General features: G+C 37.6%; 2 protein-coding genes and 3 non-coding genes across 9 annotated transcripts in view; all 5 read right to left on the reverse strand.

Annotated features, from left to right (window-relative positions):
- The window catches only part of Wge (BAH domain and coiled-coil containing protein winged eye), a 163,261-nt gene that overhangs the window by 48,985 nt on the left and 94,857 nt on the right, over positions 1 to 19,419 (reverse strand). For 4 of the 5 annotated variants that reach the window (XM_076432903.1, XM_076432900.1, XM_076432901.1 and 1 more), the window contains 2 exons: positions 10,698 to 10,913; positions 6,667 to 6,792 (listed from right to left, as the gene is read on the reverse strand). In XM_076432903.1, the coding sequence (XP_076289018.1) occupies positions 6,667 to 6,792; positions 10,698 to 10,893 (322 nt within the window). In that variant the 5' untranslated portion in view covers positions 10,894 to 10,913. Of the gene's footprint in view, positions 1 to 212; positions 6,615 to 6,666; positions 6,793 to 10,697; positions 10,914 to 19,419 lie in introns of those variants that run through there. The other variant, XM_076432902.1, reaches the window with a different exon arrangement.
- On the reverse strand, positions 8,205 to 8,277 carry Trnaf-gaa (transfer RNA phenylalanine (anticodon GAA)). The gene has a single exon. It is a non-coding gene; the product is annotated as a tRNA-Phe (tRNA).
- Positions 8,535 to 8,608, reverse strand: Trnaf-gaa (transfer RNA phenylalanine (anticodon GAA)). The gene has a single exon. It is a non-coding gene; the product is annotated as a tRNA-Phe (tRNA).
- Positions 8,823 to 8,895, reverse strand: Trnaf-gaa (transfer RNA phenylalanine (anticodon GAA)). Its single transcript has one exon. It is a non-coding gene; the product is annotated as a tRNA-Phe (tRNA).
- Positions 11,363 to 19,419, reverse strand: part of LOC143213246 (uncharacterized) — a 322,622-nt gene continuing 314,565 nt past the window's right edge. Inside the window, exon 12 of the mRNA XM_076432911.1 lies at positions 11,363 to 18,209. The gene's annotated coding sequence lies outside the window, so the exon portion shown is untranslated. The remainder of the gene's footprint in view (positions 18,210 to 19,419) is intronic.

A 19,419-nucleotide genomic window follows, 5' to 3' on the forward strand; every position in this document is an offset into this window, starting at 1 on the left:
TGGAAACATTTTCCACATTCAAAGTATGAATAATTGTTTTATTTGTATCATTTTGGTATGTTGTTTTCTCACTTTAAGTGCGTTAAATCGATTGTACATATTAATTTTAAAAAACATTAACTGCAGCAGAATGACCACTCACTTATACGTGAAGTATTATGCAACTAAAATTATAAGTATAATTCCTCTATCGTTCCCTCCAGTGCACTCACCTGTTCGTTCTGCGAACGATCCGCAGCATGAAAGATAAGAAATTCGATAAATCTCAGAGGGCGATTCGAGGGGGCTGCAACATCGTTTAGCCGGGGAACAGTGTTCGAAACGATCGGAACGAAAAAGAAAAGGAGCGGGACACGCGTGTGCTGGAGACACGCGAGCGGGTTGCGGTTCGTCCGCGCGGATTTGCATTGTACCGGAGATAATTGAAATCTCGGGTTCGCGGTCCGAGATTCGATTTTAGACAAGCCGAGGCGCACGGTGCCGCGTCAAACTGAGAATCCCGACCGCAGTGCTGTGAGACGTATCCGCTAAGTAAATTCCAATTGACTAGAAAAAGAAGCAAAATCTTATTTTCCAAGTGCTGGAGTGTCTCGGCACATGTGGGAGAGTTCTGCACGATATTCGGAAAAAACTAGAACCCCAAAATATTATCTACATTATTAAATATGTTGGTATCTAATCAATTACTACAGATTTAAGAATTGTATGAGGTATTATATCAATTTCATATCTATAAAATGAAAAAACCATATACAATTGAATTGTTCTAGGTCGGAAGGAATTTTTAGGGAAGGAGTGTAATTTTCAAGTTTTAATAGCTCCCAACACATACATACATATACAGTCTTGTCTCGAGCAGAGTTGAGCAAAAATTTAATCAACGATTCACGAATGAATTTCTACTTCAATCGTTAATCGCAATTAACAATTAATCTCCTAATTTAGTCGTTAATTTCGGTTAACGATTAAATACTTATTAATCGTTAATTGGGAACAACGTTTAAATTCCTGCTTTAGTCGTTAATTGCGATTACATTCCTTTCAATTGTAATCGTCAATCAGATAATTGATTAATGATTAACTGCTGAAACTTCGAAATGAAATACGAAATCAAAACTGTACGAATACTGAAAAAAATGAAAATGAGTTTTTGTTGGAATATATTTCTGTCAATTCTCCATCTCCGCTCTCTGTCTCTATCTTCCTCCTTATTACAATTTATGGCTAGACCGTATGGCGATTCCATCAATCGATTGAATCAGTCTCCCATTTTTCGATGATTTCTTCTTTTAATCAACGATTGACGATTGACTTCATCAATCGATTGAATCAATCGTCGGTTTTTCAACGATTATTTTTTTAATCGTACACATTAGTCAATCAATCTTGATTAAAATTTTAATCGATTAATGCCCAACTCTGGTCTCGAGAAACGGCAGTGACCAGGGGACGGCGTCTGCCGTTTCTCGGATCAGGGAACCTATTCGATTTTCCTTTAATCTTGAGTGGGCCGAGAGTTTATAGGTCCCATAAATACAGTGCCACCAGAATCGATCAAAACTGGTCGATTTTTCCTCTCCTCCTTTTCCCCTTCCACTATCCCATTCCAGCGCCATGAGCATACTCCAACATCCCACACTAAGACCGTAGCCTGATCACGCATTAATATGGCCATCAGAGAGGGGGTAAAATGTATTCCCCTCGATTTCCCCGATCTGGCGGCACAGCATAAATGTGTTGGCCTCGCAGCGACATCTTTTGTTGCAAAAAGATAGAATATGAGGCCGTGTCATTTTGTAATAACAGTTGTTCACTATGCGACAAGCTAACAGTGAAAAGCGACCGTCAAATCCGTCCAAGAGTCACAATGACAATCGCTATACATCAGTGTGACTGTACACGAGTCACCCCGAGTGTGAATCGTTGGAATAATCGGGGGAGCCGCAGCGAATTCGCAACAGCTCTCGAAACGAATGTAACCGATCGGGTAGGGGGCACTGTTAATTTCTCCCGCAGACTCATCAAACTAATTAGACCCGTGGTAAACGTGATTCGCGCGTCCATCGTACGGACGGCGCGGCGAATTCCTGGGCTGCCTCGGACTATCCTCGGACCCGGGGTTCGGTCCCCGCTGGCAGTTTTTCTCACCTCGAAAGGTGGCCTGGTTGAAGGCGGCGCGTGAAGGGACCCCGGCCATTCACGGACCCCCTCCGCACCGGGGCACAATGGCACAATTATGCAATTAAAACGGGGTAAATGAGGGGCTCGGGTCGAGGCGAGGGGTTAGAAAAACTCTCGGACCAAATAGAATTCCGTCGTGCACGGAGCAGCGCGGCGTGTCCTGGCCAGCATCTCCTCTCGCGTCGCGTCGGTCATCGACAAAGGAGGAAGGGGCGAGATATCCAACCGGGAATCCAGCCCGGAGGTGTTGAAGAGGAGGGAACAAGGAAGAGACGCCGTGATGCTCGAGAACGCGAGGGTGGCGAAGCATCGTCCGTCTACTTTCTACTTCTCTTTCGTACGCCCCCTAACGACCTTATTGTCCGAGGAGTAACCCAAAACGACGCCACGGCAAGCGAGCGAGCGCGCGCGCACGCTCTTCGCGTGAGAAGAAAAGAACCGAGGAGGCGAAAGCCGCTCGAAACAGAAAGCGGCCCTCCGCATGCTCCACAGCGTCACAGATCGCCGATCTAGATGGACCAACATCGTTCCACTGACCATCCTGCGATAGCAAAGTTTATTCAACACGTTAAACATCGAATGTCAACCACGAAAATCCCCACAACCCAGGGTAGTTTAACCTTCCCTCTGTGGACTGCTATTCTAATGTTAAACGTGTAAGTACAAGGGGGTAATTGGACCGCATACATTTTTGGAGCAAAATGAAAGAAAAACATTGTCTGCATAAGTATTTGTGAAACTCTATTCATTTTTGAAAAATAAGTATACAGTACTTAAAAAATTTGGAACATATCACAGCTATCATTCCTAGAAAATTTTCCATTCATCAACTTTTTATTTCCGTTTTTGTCAGCCTGGGGTGCATTTTCACCCCATACACAGAGAGAACGCGTTAACTAACACCCGCACTATCGCACGAAACGTGCCACGCGAATCGCACACGCCCGAACTTTCCGTTCAAGCGACTGATTTGGCATGTTCTTTTGAAAGTAACACGTACATCTCATTACTCATCGAAGTCTTTCCAGTTTCCAAAATAGCGAGATACAGTTAACCCTTTGCAGACAGAGCTATATATTTTAACTTGAAAATTAAACATTTCTTCCAACCTAGAATAATTCCTTTGTATATGACTGTTTTCATTTTGTAGATATGAAATTGATATAATACCTGATACAATACTTAAATGTGTAATAATTGATTAGACACCAACATATTTAATAATGTAAACAATATTGGTAATAATGGTACAGCAATTTTTGCACGCATCATTTTCCTCACCAGGCTTCACAATTCAGGGGGTGGGACTAGAAAAAATCGGAAGTCGAAAAACAAGGACCATTCTAATACCCTCTATCCTAATATCTTTTAGCGAGGCCATGCAGAATAGGGCACAAATCAACTAATAATTAAAAATGACTAATAGTCTGATTGATTGTTAGTCATAACAAAATAGTCATCAGTTAAAACTTTTTGATTAGTTAGTTATAACTACATGGCACTGGTTAGTCACAGCTCTAAGTAATTGTTAGTTACTGCTTATTATTGTAGTTATGATTAATCATTAGTTTAAATGATCAGTCATCAATCTTTAGTCATCAGTCGCTATTATGGGATTAACATAAATTAATATGTATACTTAAACTAGATCGGAATTTCCACTGGCCAAACGTGCCATAAACTGTATCTTATATGTTTATAAATATTATATGCCTATAACCATTTTTAGTCATTAGTAGACTGCGGATTTTATGCATTTATGACAAAAATGGGTACGTACAATTCAAAACAGTGGAGGTATTAAAAAGATTTAAGGCCACCAGTGTATTAGTTTCACCTTAACAAGATAATGAAAAGAAGAATGATATTTTTATTTGGCTCCTGTGTCTTGCAATCAATGCAAACATTTTTTAGTTTGCATAAACATCCGCAGTCTAGTCATTAGTCACAGTGAAATTCTGATTGTGTCAATTGTGAAAATTTAGTCATTATTCATTAATCATTACGCTCAAATACTTATGTAGTCATTACTCATTATAGTCGCGCTCAATTATTTACTTAGTCATTAATTATTAGTCACTTTCGTAGAGCTTATGAAATTATTAGTCGATAATCGTAATTGTGACTAGAGTTTGCCCAACTCTGAGGCCATGTTATTTGGAAAGAACTTGTTGGGTTGGCAAGAAAGTAATTTCGGTATTTTAAGGTGCAATAAAACCCAAATGTTTTTGTTCGATGACCTTTTGCCATCTTTCTGATAGCTTCACAATTCAAAAACTAATCCAAGTACGACTACATTCATTGCTATTCATTGATATTCATTGTTTGAATAAAAAAATTGGGTCTTGTTCCACTTTAAAGTACCGAAATTACTTTCTTGCCAACCCAATATAATTGAATTGAATCATAGCAGTTTCAAAATACGTTTCGAATGTTCGCTTATGGGTTAATAACGCTGATCGCTTCTGTATAAATGAAACACGTGAAACTAGCATGAAACGCGGAGAATTCGCGTGGCAATCACAGCGCTGAAAAGGCTAATTAACTTGATTTGCAGAGCTCGGCTTCATGCACATCCAATGAATTAACTTTTCATTTTATATCGTCGTGACCCATATATGGGACACAGAGCGCGTTAATGTAGAATAGCATTGTCACCGAGTGTGCGCGCTGGTCTGCGCATGATGCCCGGTTGATACAGCTTTTTCGGCAACTGACAAATTTTCTGACAGCATCTTGGAAACGTACGGGCTTCCGACATCGTAAATACGACACAGCGTTAGTTGGTTGTCGGGGCCGGGTTTGATATACGACGTCGTCTCGGACAGAAACAGGATCTTCGTGTACGGCCGATAATTATCGAATAAAGCGTACGCGGGCGTCGCTCTTCAAACTTAACTTGCGAGCAGCAAAAGGTCGATACTTCCCGGGGAAATAAATTAAAGACAGGGCCAGCTGTTCCCGTGCCGCCGTGGACGCGTCGTGCCAGAAGTCCCGAACTTCTCGAGCAACTTCTCGAAGCTGCTTTATGCCTGGCGAGCCCGTCGAACACGCGCGTGCCAATAATTTGTTTGGCGCGATGCAATCTAAATAAAATAATATACGCACTCCGACAATAATGATTGCCCGAGGCCGGCCATCACCTGCTGCAGCTGTTTACCGGATAATGGGAAATTTTCAGGGGAAATTAAAGACAATGGCACAACCTTCGTACTTCCCCCGAAACTAACTCGAGAACGCGGCCAATAAAGTCTGGCGACTTTCGATAGGATAACAGAATTCAAAAGGAAGATCGCCTGATAGACTGTGCAAGTTTATGCATGTGCGATAAGCGCAGTCGCTGGTGAAATTATTTGAGTCACTATACGAAAACTATATTTTTCGTCCACGCGACGCATATTATCAGATCATTCTCGTAAGTAACCCGACTTCTTTTCCCCGTTTTTGGAAGGTGGAATATTCAAATATAATTATTAGGTGTGTGCAAAAGTTTTAGTCTTTTCCGATCGTTCGTTGGCGGAACATTTTGAAAATTTGATAAAGTTATAAAGAAATTACAAACTTTCTCGCAGTATAAGTATGACTCGCTCTACTTCTCTTTAAATATCTCCGAAACCAGTGCGCGGATAAGAAAAAGTATCCTACGAAAATTGCTGGTCTTTTTACGTACAATAAGATTCCACAATAAAAAATTTAGGTTTCCATTTGAAAAAACAAAGTTGACCTTCAAATGACCTTGATAACGCCACCCAAAGAAAAAACTGATACTGCCCCCCCCCCCTCCTTTCCCTCTCGAAATCCTTGGACACGTATTTTACACTTTTTTTTAAATATCTTTCATACTTTTCGAGATATTCGGCTGGAAAGTTTTCAAATGAACACCCCGTATGTAGAAGGCTAATGACCGTGCTTGTTTACTGCGTTTCACTTTACAAAATTCTGAAGCGAAATTCACGTTTCTCAGTTGTGGCACGAAACCGGCGAAAAGTTGAATTAAACCGAAAAAGAGATCGAAATACTGAACAAACAATTTGAAAGAGTTTTATCACATCATAAAGAATTGCTTCAAGACTGAAAATTCTAGAATATATGCCTTTGTGCTCTCGATGGTTGCTCATAAAAAATTAGCATAAAGTATTTGCATAAAAGTTCGCGCGGGCCAGTGATAACACGCAGACCTCGGCGAAATAAAGATTTTAATAAAGTTTAACGCCGTACGCGTGTGTTACCGCCGCGAACAAAATAAACCCTGTAGTACTCTGGGAATAAAATTCTGCCCAACTTTCTGTCCCATAAATTGATATCTAGAAATGGCGAATTTGCATAAACGTCCGGCCGTTTACTGATGTGAACATTTATTTGCTCGGCGGTTGCGGGGGGTCATGATAAAGCCGGGCAAAACAAGGCAACGCGATAGGAACGGTGGGGGGATGTAACGAGTATAAATAAAATATAAATGATATTTATAAATCGTAGTAAACTTACCCTTGTGTGTTGTCGCGTGATACGCTCGTGCTGGCGTGGGTGGACCTGGGGTGGCGGGGGTGGTCGCGACGTAACTACCCCCGCCACCCCCAGGAAATAACGAGTACAGCCCGTAACGACTCACACCTGTAACATCGTAAAAGTACAGAATTGACTTTTTATACCTTGCACGCTTATACTGATTTGCTGTGGTGCTCCACATCGATTTGACTAAATGTGTAACATTTTTAAATTTACACAACCCGTCTCCACTCTTTCCCATTCGAATGAGCACAATGATCAGCTTACTCCTCACTTCCATAGCTTCCATGTCTTCACACATGTCATTTAGAAAATAGTATATTAATAATAATTAGACTCCGGATGTTTATGCAAAATAAAAAGTTTGTGCATCAATTGCAAGACGCAGGAGTTAAATATAAATTTATATTCTTCATTAATGATTTTAACGTGGTGAAAATTAATATATTAATACTCTTAAAGCCTTTTAATATTTTTACTGTTTTAAATTGCGCTTGCTCATTTTTGTTATAAATGCATAAAATCCGGAGTCTAATAACAATAATAACGCTTAAAATGGCTGACTGCAGGCAAAACGTGAGATCGTATCATGTAAAGAGCACAAACAGCGCTGCTATAAAACAGTTGCAATGTTCTTATGGTTACACAGCTTTTTTTTAAACAGTCACAAATCAGTTACAACGAGATCAACACTTATCCTTTCTCACAAGGCTGACTTACAGTGATTTATTACACTTGTTTGATGTAAATAGATTATTGACACGTGTAAATTATTTTTGGATTTACTGTTGTGATTTCAGATTATATCTCACGCGTACAGTTTTTAATATATTGTCATTCAAACTCTTGTTCATTTATTTTATCTTACTTTCTCAGAGTGCGTAGAATGAAATAATTAAATTTAGTGCTCAATATGCACTGTCTTATATCACGAAACGTATTATTTTAATTACACGTGAGTTACGTTAATAAAAAATATTACTTTTAAATCATATACTTCGTAAATAATTTTTGTATTTTGTGAAATATTATACAGTAAGCATTTTCCAATATAATACGGTCCGACAGCAGCCTTTTACATTCGAGTTTCATGGATTACAACGATATGGAATTTATAACGAACGTTATTTTCGTAAAAAATAGATTTATTGAAATTGATTTATTGATACTGCATTTCTGTAGAAATAAAATAATGGTAAATAAAAGCAACGGAAGAGATCTGTTATAACAGGAATGCGATAAAATAAAAATTTACGAGAGCGTGAACACGGTTCTACGTATTTGAAAAATATACAGAAATATTAATTGATAAAATACAAACATTAAAAAAATCTTTCACATTGAGAGGTATAGTATGAAAAATACATGTGAGAGCACGATGATCTCAGTGGAGTAATATAACCGTTACTATTAAAAAAATGAACAAATTCGCGGTGAAAAAACTATTCTTTTACTATAATGGTGTTTGGAAGTATAATTCGAATGAGAAAAAAAAAAAAATTTAAAAAAAAACGAACTGCCGAAACCCGGGATTGAACCGGGGACATTTAGATCTTCAGTCTAACGCTCTCCCAGCTGAGCTATTTCGGCCACGGGAATACGGTCTTATGCCTTACGTACACGACTTCTGTTGAGATTCCGCATAAAAATGAAATGTACATAAAAACTGGAAATGTTAACGAAACAATGAAAGAGAAAAGAATAAATAAACATACCGAAATTCGAGGGTTTCAAAGTTAATATTGAAAATATAAGTCATAAAAGATAAAAAGCATTCCTGTTTTATGTCAACGATATTTGCAGTTATGATTCGAATGAGGAAAAATAAAATTGGTAGAAAAAACGACTGCCGAAACCCGAGATCGAACCGGGGACATTTAGATCTTCAGTCTTAACACTCTGCCAGCTGAGCTATTTCGGCCGATAAGGGTAGTTTCTTATGTCTCTCTTCTGCAGGTATTCAACCGTAAAAATGAGATAGATAAGAAATAGCGAGCTCGCCAATACCTACGTTTTTTGCCATTATTGTTAAAAATACATAGAAATGGACGGTGGAAAAATTAACATTCGATAACAGTGATGCATGGAATCATGATTTAAGCAAGAAAAAAAAGTAAAAATGGAAAAAAACGAACTGCCGAAACCCGGGATTGAACCGGGGACATTTAGATCTTCAGTCTAACGCTCTCCCAGCTGAGCTATTTCGGCTTGTATAGGTACTGATGTTGTATACCTTGATCTTTCAAGAATCGAATGTTATATAAATAATGGTTCAGGAAATGGAATTTTTATCACTTTTTTCAACATTTTCTCTCTTAATTTACGAAATTTTTTCCTTTCTTTCACAAATATAATTTTTCATCTGAATAAAACTATGGTCACATGCATGATAAAATTGATATTCAACAACATTGATTTCGATTTTTCTTTTTAGGAAACGTGCACAAATTATTTATTTGATTCTAGTTTGGACTTTGTGTTTTTTTATTCTATTCGTTATATATTCTATCTAATTGAATAACAGTTAATAATGTATATTTAAAATTTAAAAGCTACATGAGTTCAGAACATTACACTCGATAAATTTCGAACTTCCTGTTGAAGTCTTCTATTTTTCCCTTGTTTGCATTTAAATATACGTGTCAGATTTGTTGCACAGATCTTTTGCAGGTAATGAAATAGAAAAAGGGAAGAAAAATCAATAATCCGGTTTTCCCCGAACTACTCTCTCTACATGGTGGATTTGAGCTTGGTATAAAACGTTCTTTCTTGTTAGTCAATCGAATGTTTCATCGACAATTTAATTTAGTCTATACATATTTTTAACTCCCTGATTTAGCTATACTTTTTTCATATACAGTAGGACTTCGATTAACCGGATCGCGATATTATAAACAAATATGCGTTTAAATATGATTATATTATGCAGGGAAATAAATTTTCAAAAATAAAGAATTTATTTATTTATATAATGTACATTTTTATTCTATCCCTCGGGTCTCCCGATCAAGCCGAATGATCGAGGTTCTACTGTACTATCACTTTCATATCTGCTACAGTTTTTAAGATACAAATAAATTAGAACATTTATAGTGACCTTCGAAGGGTGTCTATTTCTGAAAAGTCGAAACTTAAAAGTTAATACCATTATTGCAATTTTTTGTGCACCTAAGGTTTTCAAAAAAAACGACATTTTCAGGTTATCAAAATTCTACTGCCGATGGATCACGAATTTTCGTAAGCTGCCGACCAGTAGAAAAATATATGAGTAAATAACAAACGTAAGCTCTTAATCTTAGCTTCTTCAAAGTACACATTCCTTCATTTTATCGCGATTGATTACATATTACGAAGAAATAATTTCCCGGTATGGGATGTATGTACACAAACTGATTACTTGAAAATACATACGATAGGAAAACAACATCTGGCGAATGATATCATACTATTATCTTTATTTTCTATTTATTTTGAACCTTAAATTCATTGATAAAACAGAATATAGAGCCAGTAACTACGAACTTAGGAACAATATAGATACAATATTGATTATATTTTTTTACGGCAGTTGGAAGACTGAGGCTACTTAAAAATTTCTTTCTTCCTCTAGTAATTGCAACAAGTTGAAATAATTGGCATTTTTAAATTCTATTTTTGAATTCTTCTGCTGCCACAAGATATGAACGACTAATAAAAATACTAAAATATAAGAATGCCCTGTGGTGTATGGAAGAATAGCCCAATTTTGAATCAGCGCTCAGATATTTTGGGAAAGAAAAATGTTTCAAGAGTTAGTATTAATTAATTAGAAACTATGGTTTGAATTTAGTTTATTCATATGTATATCCTTAACAAGAAATATACTCATAGTACTTCTGGAGGTGCTAGTTAACTATATTTATAAATTAGGTCCAGCTTAGGTTCAAATTCGACTACTCTTCCCCATGTTTTAATTAGAACCTATTAAAATGGTCCACAGAACTGTTTCTCTAATTAAAACGAATGTTTACCTTGGTTGTGAGCGGGTGCAGGAGTGGCGGCCAAGGGTGGTATGCCCTGTGATTGTTGGTTAGGAACCTGATTGGATTGTGCAGGTGCTAAGGGCCATAGGGTTGCCGCCGCGGCAGGGCCGGACGTTTGTTGGGCCCGGGTACCCGTGTCGGCCACGGCACGATCCCCACTTTGGGCCACGGGAGGGACCAACATCGAACCTCCCCCTCCCGAGGCTAAAATCAAACAAAACAACATTTTATTACACAATTAAACACACGTTAAGCTTTACTTATTCCTATTATCAGAATTTTCTTTTTCCTGAAATCTACCCTTACCAAACATTTTGAGTTTACCTTTTCGTCGACAAGAAAGAATCACTCACAAAAATGCATAATTTTCTCTTTCGTGAAATCGTCCCTCAACAAACATTTAACATTTTTTCATGACATCAACCTTTAACAAATATTCAAAATTTGCTCCACGTGAAAGTACACCTTAATCTCGAATTTTCTTTTTCGTTAAACCACCCTTTGAACTCGATGTTATTTTAACTTCAGAAGACATTTCATTTGATCTACTGCATTTTCATTGTATACATATATTTTCTTTTCAAATTCATATAATATTGTGTGCATTCACCCAGACCACGCATTGCAATCTCTTTATTTGTTAAATATCTTAATTTTCGTTTTTTATAACAAATTATAAGGTGTGACAAATCACATCACGCGAACGTCTCTCTCTCTCTCTCTCTCTCTCTCTCTCTCTCTCTCTCTCTCTATCGTCCTCTAAACGTCCTCTCTATCTATCGATCTATCTACAGAATGTTATGTCAACAGGAAATGAAGAAAACTGACCATCACGTTCGCCGGATTTGACGGAACCTGACTTCTTCCTATGAGATTATTTCAAGGAAATGAAATACGTTACAAAACCCTGAGTAAAAGCATAAGATCAATATTCAAGGAATCGCGTTACTGCAGCCTAGAACGTTGACAATGATCATGGAACATGCTACAGTGAGTGTAAAAAGTATTCGTACGCCATTTAAAATAGAATAACTTTTTTATAATTGTGCGAAACGACCTGACATTTTTGTCATCAATTATATGCAAAAAAGATTTTCAAAAAATTATAATTTACAAAGGTATATGCAAAAATAAAGAAAGGCCCTTAAAGAAAATTTAAAATTTATGTTTCGTAGATCTATAGTAGTTACACACATGCTGAAAATTTCATCGAAATCGATTAACATACACACGAGCTACAAACAGTTAAAAATGGTGAAAATCGTAGCTTTACGCGACTTTTGATCAGTTTCTGCTTAAAATCCACAGAATCTCTTTTCAGAAATTTTCAGCTTGTGTATAACCAACATAGATCTACAAAACATATATTATAAATTTTCATTAAGGGCCCAAATAAAAAAGTTTTAGAAAATGCCTTTTTTATTTTTGCATGTAACCTTGTAAATTATCATTTTTGGAAAATCTTTCTTGCATATCATTTCGTAAACCAATGCTTGTAATTGATTATAAAAAATCACGTCGTTAGGTACAATTATAAGAAAGTTATTCTTTTTTTTTTGAAGGGCGCACGAATACTTTTTACATTCACTGTATAAGAATCTGTCTATACATATAAGGTGGAAAGTAGAAGCCATGAATATCTCATTGTCAGAGTGACTCAGAGTCATCACTAATAATTGCTGTACCATTATTCATAATATTGTTTACATTATTACATATGTTAGTATCTAATCAATTGCTATACATTCAAGTATTGTATGAGGTATATCAATTTCATATCTATAAAATGAACAAAATCATATGCAATGAAATTATTCTAGGTCAGAAGAAATGTTTAAATCTCGAGTTAAAATAGCTCCGACTGCATAGGTTTAATTAACACATTATTGACTGGAAACGATAATTTCTATCTTCTACGTTTCGAACGTTGTTGGCCAGAAACACCGATTGACGTCTCTCGTTTGTCAAATGCTATTAACGGAAGATGACAATTGGTATTTATTGTTTCTCAGGTGTTGGCGAGCCGGGAGGTCAAATGGCATCTTCTATACTTGAGTTTTTACGATTCTGGAAAAAAGCGATAAGGATATCTGATTCATTGCATCCGGTCAATAATATGGTAATGTCACAGAACCTCCATACTTCGTACTTTGCTCGGGGAAATGCACGAATCAGAATTTCTGACGAATCAAAGAGTGACAAGTTTAACACGAACCAGCACTTAAACACTACCAGCATTTATGTCGACTCTGAGAATTTGATGCATTTATAATAACTGTAGGTCCGTAAATGAAGAGCGTTCGTGTGTCATGCGCAACACCTTATAGGGTAGGTTCGCTCGATCATATCGATCGATAATCGATTCCCTCATCATGCGGACACACCATGCGGGCAGCAGTTACAATAGACAAGTAAAAACGTTGTTGTTGGAAGATATTGAACATATTATATGGAATTGTCCAAGATGCGAGGGGAAAAGAGGAAAACTAATGAGAATCCTGGCTAGGAAAAACTGGAAGAGGAAGTATTTAGCATATTAAGAAAGAAAGATGCTGCTATCTTGAGATCAATAGCAGCCTTTCTAGTACAAATTGATAGAACAATATAATTAAATATGTCTCCATTTAAGAGGGAAGTTAAATACGAAACATAAAATATAACCTACATTTAATGTTAATGATAATGTACAATTTTGTACTATTGCAGTATTACCTTTTTTGTTACTTTTTTACATTGTACATTGTTTATAATGATAGTATGGAAGGGTAGAAAGTAAGAGATATGTTATATATGCATATAAGGACCAGTTTGAATTGGTCAAACATAGCCGCGGCTCTTCAACGCCATCTTTATGTACACATAAAGTAAAGAATAAAGTAAATTAAAGTGAAGACATCAGTAGAATTTCAGAATATTGTTGCTTCCGTTTCAACTTATTAAAAATATTGAGATGCACTATTCAAAAACCGGATTAATATTAGGATGCTCCAAAAAAGACGATAACTTTTTATTGAAATTTATTGATTTGAACTTTTTTGGGAAGCTAGAACAATTTCTTTTCAAAAAAAGTTCAGATCGTATAGTACAATATTAAAAAAGTTATCGTTTTTTTTTTTTATTAATCCGGTTCACTGTACAATTAGGTAGGTTTGGTTCACTCGATCATAACGATCGATAATCGATCCCCTCATCGTACACGCCATTACAATAGGCAAGTAGAAACTGTGAAGAATTTTATATGAACATTTTTACTTTAGTTTCTCGACTTATTAAAAATATTGAGATACACTTTCATCTAATTTCTTGCGGTCGACTAAGATCATTTTTATTTTGCAAGGCGATCTATAGTGTGGTTATAACACTTTAATAAATGCTACGTATTTTCCTATAAAATATGAATAACAACATACACAAAATTAATTTAGAATTCTTTAGGTGAAACACAAGATCGTGATCGCCACGTATGCGTGCTATAAACGAACGTGTTAAACCAGTTCGTAACTTACGGACCACCATGTACATCCGGAGAATAGTAACGAAAAGCTGCAGAAGGGTGGTGAACTGATCACGACGCATCCGCATGCAAAGAAGCTAGCGATAGGTTGGAGTACCTTACAAGTAGGTTTTCTTGGTAGATTGGAATCGAACACTCTAGAAGTAGTTCCGAAAATAAAAATACATAACACTTCTAGGAACGTATCCGTGACATTTTTCTGATTGGCATGACATCGCACACGACACGTTTTAAATCGTATTGTACAAGATAATCGGGGGAACATGGGTATTCAGATAATGGAACAGTAAACGATAGTGTTAGATCAAATCTTTACTGATTCTACGATAAATTGTGTTGTATGTGGCTCCTTCTTGACTGAACTGATTATATGTGTAGTACAGAGTTGAGACATCACGGGTAAATATGCTCCGAATTATGCCGTGTTTGGACTCATTTTAATCAGAAAAATGTGAAAAATATGTTAGAAAATAGTACTGACTCCAGAGTACGAAATCAAATTGTACAGAATGATCGTGTCTGCTCATTGAAACTGTTTTTGAACGAAAATCGAAACTTGTAAAATGAATCTTTGTTATAGAAGTTGACTCGATTCGAGAATGCATATTGAACTTGATCCCATCGCTGAAAGAAGCTGAAGAGAGAGAGAAAGAGAGGAAGACAGCGACGTAGAACGGAGCTAGCTAAAGCGTTCCATTTGCTAGCGGGGTGCGAGTCACCGAAGGGATGGCCACGGAGGGTTCGGAAGGAGTGAAAGCGGAGGAGGGGTAGCAACAGGTCGGCAAACATAATGTAGCCTCTTAGGTGCAACGTACACACGCGTGTATTCATTCTGGCGAGGTCTGCCGCGAGAACGGACAGTCACATCTCCCATATGTAATTAAAAACCTCGATGCAAAAACCGGGTGAGTAACAAAGTTTATAAATAAGTAACAAAAAGCAGATTCCCCGCTGGGAACCAAGAAACATTTGCTTGGCAATTTTTTTCACACAACAAATAAGTTATTTGACGTCTTGATTTTACGCTCGGCAGTTCCAGTGTGAAAAATGAATTGTTGCACTGATTCCTCTCTCCAGCGTACCTTCGCTTACCACTAAACCTACCACTGCCGGTCAAATAACCGGTCTTAGATTTTTTATTTTATAATTATTGAAACGATGACGTTGCTTACATGGAAATTGATTCGATAAATTTATTTATCCAAGCACGTATTTCAATAAAAATTGCACAAAATCTAAATAAATAGAGCCTTGTCATTTTTATCAGATGAAACATTTGAATCGCTTTCAGTGCTCGGTAGGTTCAGTGTTACAATCTGTAAAAAGCTTTGCTAAAAATGCATGAGGGTTCGAAGACGAGTTACTTTGATTTCATGCAGTTTTTGCGGCTGTCGGGTCGGCAGTCAAAGTGTTATAATGCGTTCACGTGTGCAGGTGAAATGACGAGAGCAATGTCGCGTGTCCAGAAACGCTGCGTGCGCGAATCAATTGCGAAAAGCCGTCTGCTTCTGCGAGGAGAGAGACGCGCGCGCGCAAGCCCGTAGGAACTGAACGCATCTTTGAAACCCTCGTTAACCAGTTCGGTAATAACCATCGATAATCTGTCAATCGGCAGATACGCGTTCGCTCGAGTCCACGTAGCAATTTCAACCGGTCGAGGGATGGCTCTATTGATCGGTAAATTAGAATAATTTAAATAACTAGCGCTGTGTAGCTGGGAAGCGCGCGGTTCTCTTTCGATGTGTTAATTACCGGCACAGGAAACATAATTCTCCCACAATGAATGGCATGGTTGATCCTCTAGGGCCCGGATTATGCTGTCGTTACTCTTTTTAAATGGAATTTTTACTCCGGATAATTGAACGCTTTACGAACTTACGCGCCCTTCCGTGTGTGAACTATTTTTACCGTAATTTTCATCTCCGAGTAATACTTGAAAAAATATAATTTAACCCGCATAATCTGACCATAATTATGAAAGTGGTCTGTCAAAATTTAAAAAAAAAAATGAGTTTATCAGAGTAATTATTCACCAGTATTTAGAAATGGTGAAATCTTTTATTTCTTATTGTGTGTTGTAAAGTGTACTTCTTTAAACTGTAAAGTTGTAAATGAACCTGAATTTTCCAATTAGAACCTTTTGCCCTGGCTATGGGACAAATTGTTCATTTTGAGTTGCCGAACATTACGTGACGTAATTGAACAACAAAAGAACAATATTAACCAAGAGACTTTAAAGAAGTATAATTGTTGTATTTCAAATTTCTGATTTTCAGCTACGTTGTGTCCTACCTGACAACGACGATGGCAGGTGACCGAGAAACGGTTAGCAGTTTTCGTTAGACTCGGCAGGATGGAAGCGAGACAGATCCTGCGTTCGAGACTGATTCGAGAATCGTTCGAGGAAAGAGAAGGTAAGGAAAGTCGGAGACGTCAAATTTTTACGAGCACCTGTCCACCATTTCCCAGCCGCAAAAGGGGCCAGTTTCGCGTCGTCAGGTAGTCACAATTCTTACCGGCCCTTCTCGCATCCTACCGACCTGGAAACCTGTTCTACAATCCCTCCCCCAACTCTTCCTTCATCTACCTCTGCCTTCCAGCAGCAGAAGCGAGGGAAATTAAGAATCAGGCCTTTGTCGGAACCCTTGAACTGGTCATCTCCTAAAACTAGCTAAAAGAGGGTGTGGAAATCGCTTTTCCAAGGACACCGGGTATAAGTTATATGTAGTACACGCCTGGGTCTACAGAATCCGCAAAGCGTTCTCCACACAGTGCAGGTTTTCATGAAAAAAAAATCTTAGAATACTAAGTCATTCAGAAAATTCGTAGCCTGACACATAGATGATATTGGTAGCAGCAAAAACATATCGTTGTTGAAAACATCCGTGAATGTTGTGAACATACCATACATTCCAAATCGATCTGTCAAATAGCTTGTTTCAGGCAGCTGATTAAAGTAGACGTGTTTGCTTTGGTTAGAAGAATAGAAAACTTGAAAAATCGTGCGTTCATTGAATATTTATAGAAAAAAGGTTTAAGCGGAAAGGAAATTTCTGATGATATGGTGAATGTGTTAGGGTACAGTGCTCCTTCATATGCAATGGTGAAAAAGTGGGTTGCTCTATTTAAACATGGTCGTACAGGCATTAATGATGATCCACGTTCAGGACGTCCAAGAACTGCAACCACTTTAGAAATGATCGATCATATCCATGATTTGGTTTTGGAAGATCGCCGACTAACTGTGGTTGAATTAGCTGAGGCCACAGGCATCTCAACTGGATCAGTTCACGAGATCTTAACTAATGAATTAGGTATTAGAAAGCTATTGACAAGATGGGTGCCGCATTCGTTAAATTCGGATCAAAAACGCATTCGCGTGAAATGTTCTCAACAACTTTCGAATCGTTTGCAAAAAAATAAAACTGACTTTGTGCGTTGATTCCTAACCATAGATGAGACTTGGGTTTACTACTATGATCCTGCATTGCGTCAACAAACCGCAGAGTTGACTGAGCCCGGTTGTTCAGCTCCAAAGCAGCCAAAATGGTCAAAATTGACAAAGAATGTCACGGCATCCGTTTTTCGGGATGCAAAAGGAATTTTGTTAATTGATTACCTTCAAATCAGGAAAACAATAACCGGAGAGTATTACTGAAACCTTTCGGATCAACTGGATGCACAAATTCAGGAGAAAAGACCTGGATTAGCGAAGAAAAAAGTCATTTTTCACCAGGACAATGCACCGGCTCACAAAGGTGTTCTTGCAATGGCCAAATTGAAGGAGTTACGCTATGAATTGTTGCAGCATCCACCATATTCACCAGACCTGGCCCTCCTGACTTCCATTTGTTCCTAAACCTCAAAAAATTCCTACGTGGCAGGCGTTTTTCATCAAATGAAGAAGTTACAGCAGCCGTAGATGAGTATTTTAGAGGTCTCGAGGAAAATCATTTCAGAAATGGAGTAAATGAATTAGAAAATCGCTGGAAAAAATATATTGAGCTTATATAGTGTGAGAATAAATGTATTTTGACTCATTATTTCATGTCATTTCATTGTTAGGCTACGAACTTTCTGAATGACCTATTACAATGAACGATGGAAACTAGAGACTTCCGTTTCGTAGAGAAATCGTCCAAATTGATTGTCGCATGATTATTTTTCATGAAACGATCACAGTTTGATTACAGTAGAAATTCTGAGGATCGCGTATTTAGTGTTCAAATACTTCTTGGATATGAGATTTGAAACTGGAGTCAGATTGCGACCGAGCGGATTTATTCGCACTGTTGCTTGACCCAATGCGAGGAGGCAAGGCTGCGTGAAAACACGTGAAAGCATTTCGAACTTCCTGCGCTGCTCCATTTCCCTGAATTTGCCGGCGGTGGTGGCTCGCTTACGCAACCCTGTGCAACCCCATTCTGAATCCTGAAGCACGCGCCGCGACCCGCGTGTGCTTCCACTCTCTATAGGACAGAATGATAGACAGAGACGGACGCACGGATATCGATTTTTGGTGTTCCTGGACGTGGTTCGGTTTACCTTTGTTAGATTTCGGAGCAAATGCCAGTAGCTTCTCAAACGCATTCACTTTCGCAAGGGAAACAACGTTGCTACAGTGGTTGCTCAAATTAGTAACGTTGTTCAGCGAGAAATATATTTTCCGTGTTTGCGTAAAGATAAAAACATTGCTTCCAGAATAATCTTCATTAAAAACACATGAAACAATTTCAACTGTTTAATTACAAAGAGTTATTCATTCTTTGTATATACAATGCATTTTCATTAAAAATACATGAAACAATTTCAACTTTTTAATTACAAGGAATTATGTATTATTTGTACACGGAATTTAATTAGAACGAAAATAAAAAATAATTCAGCGCGGCATACTTTCGATACATTTTATTGTTAATTTCATGAAAACTCTGTTTTCCATGAATTATTTGTGGAAACAAGATTTTGAAAAAGCTGATTTTGTCAACGCAAATGAAGTGCATATGCCATTAATGTTTATGGCATGATTTAAAAATATGTAGATTCCGCAAACGTGTAAAACTTCGCAGTCTGTTAACGAATAGCTAATATTAAATATTTGTTGTTGCATTAATATAAGCATAAAAGCTTCGGCACTGTAAAATGGTGTACTACTGAATGTGGTCCGGTTTGCCTTTGTTAGATTTCAGAGGGAAT

This window comes from Lasioglossum baleicum, chromosome 11 (assembly GCF_051020765.1).
Source record: "Lasioglossum baleicum chromosome 11, iyLasBale1, whole genome shotgun sequence".
NCBI lineage: Eukaryota > Metazoa > Arthropoda > Insecta > Hymenoptera > Halictidae > Lasioglossum > Lasioglossum baleicum.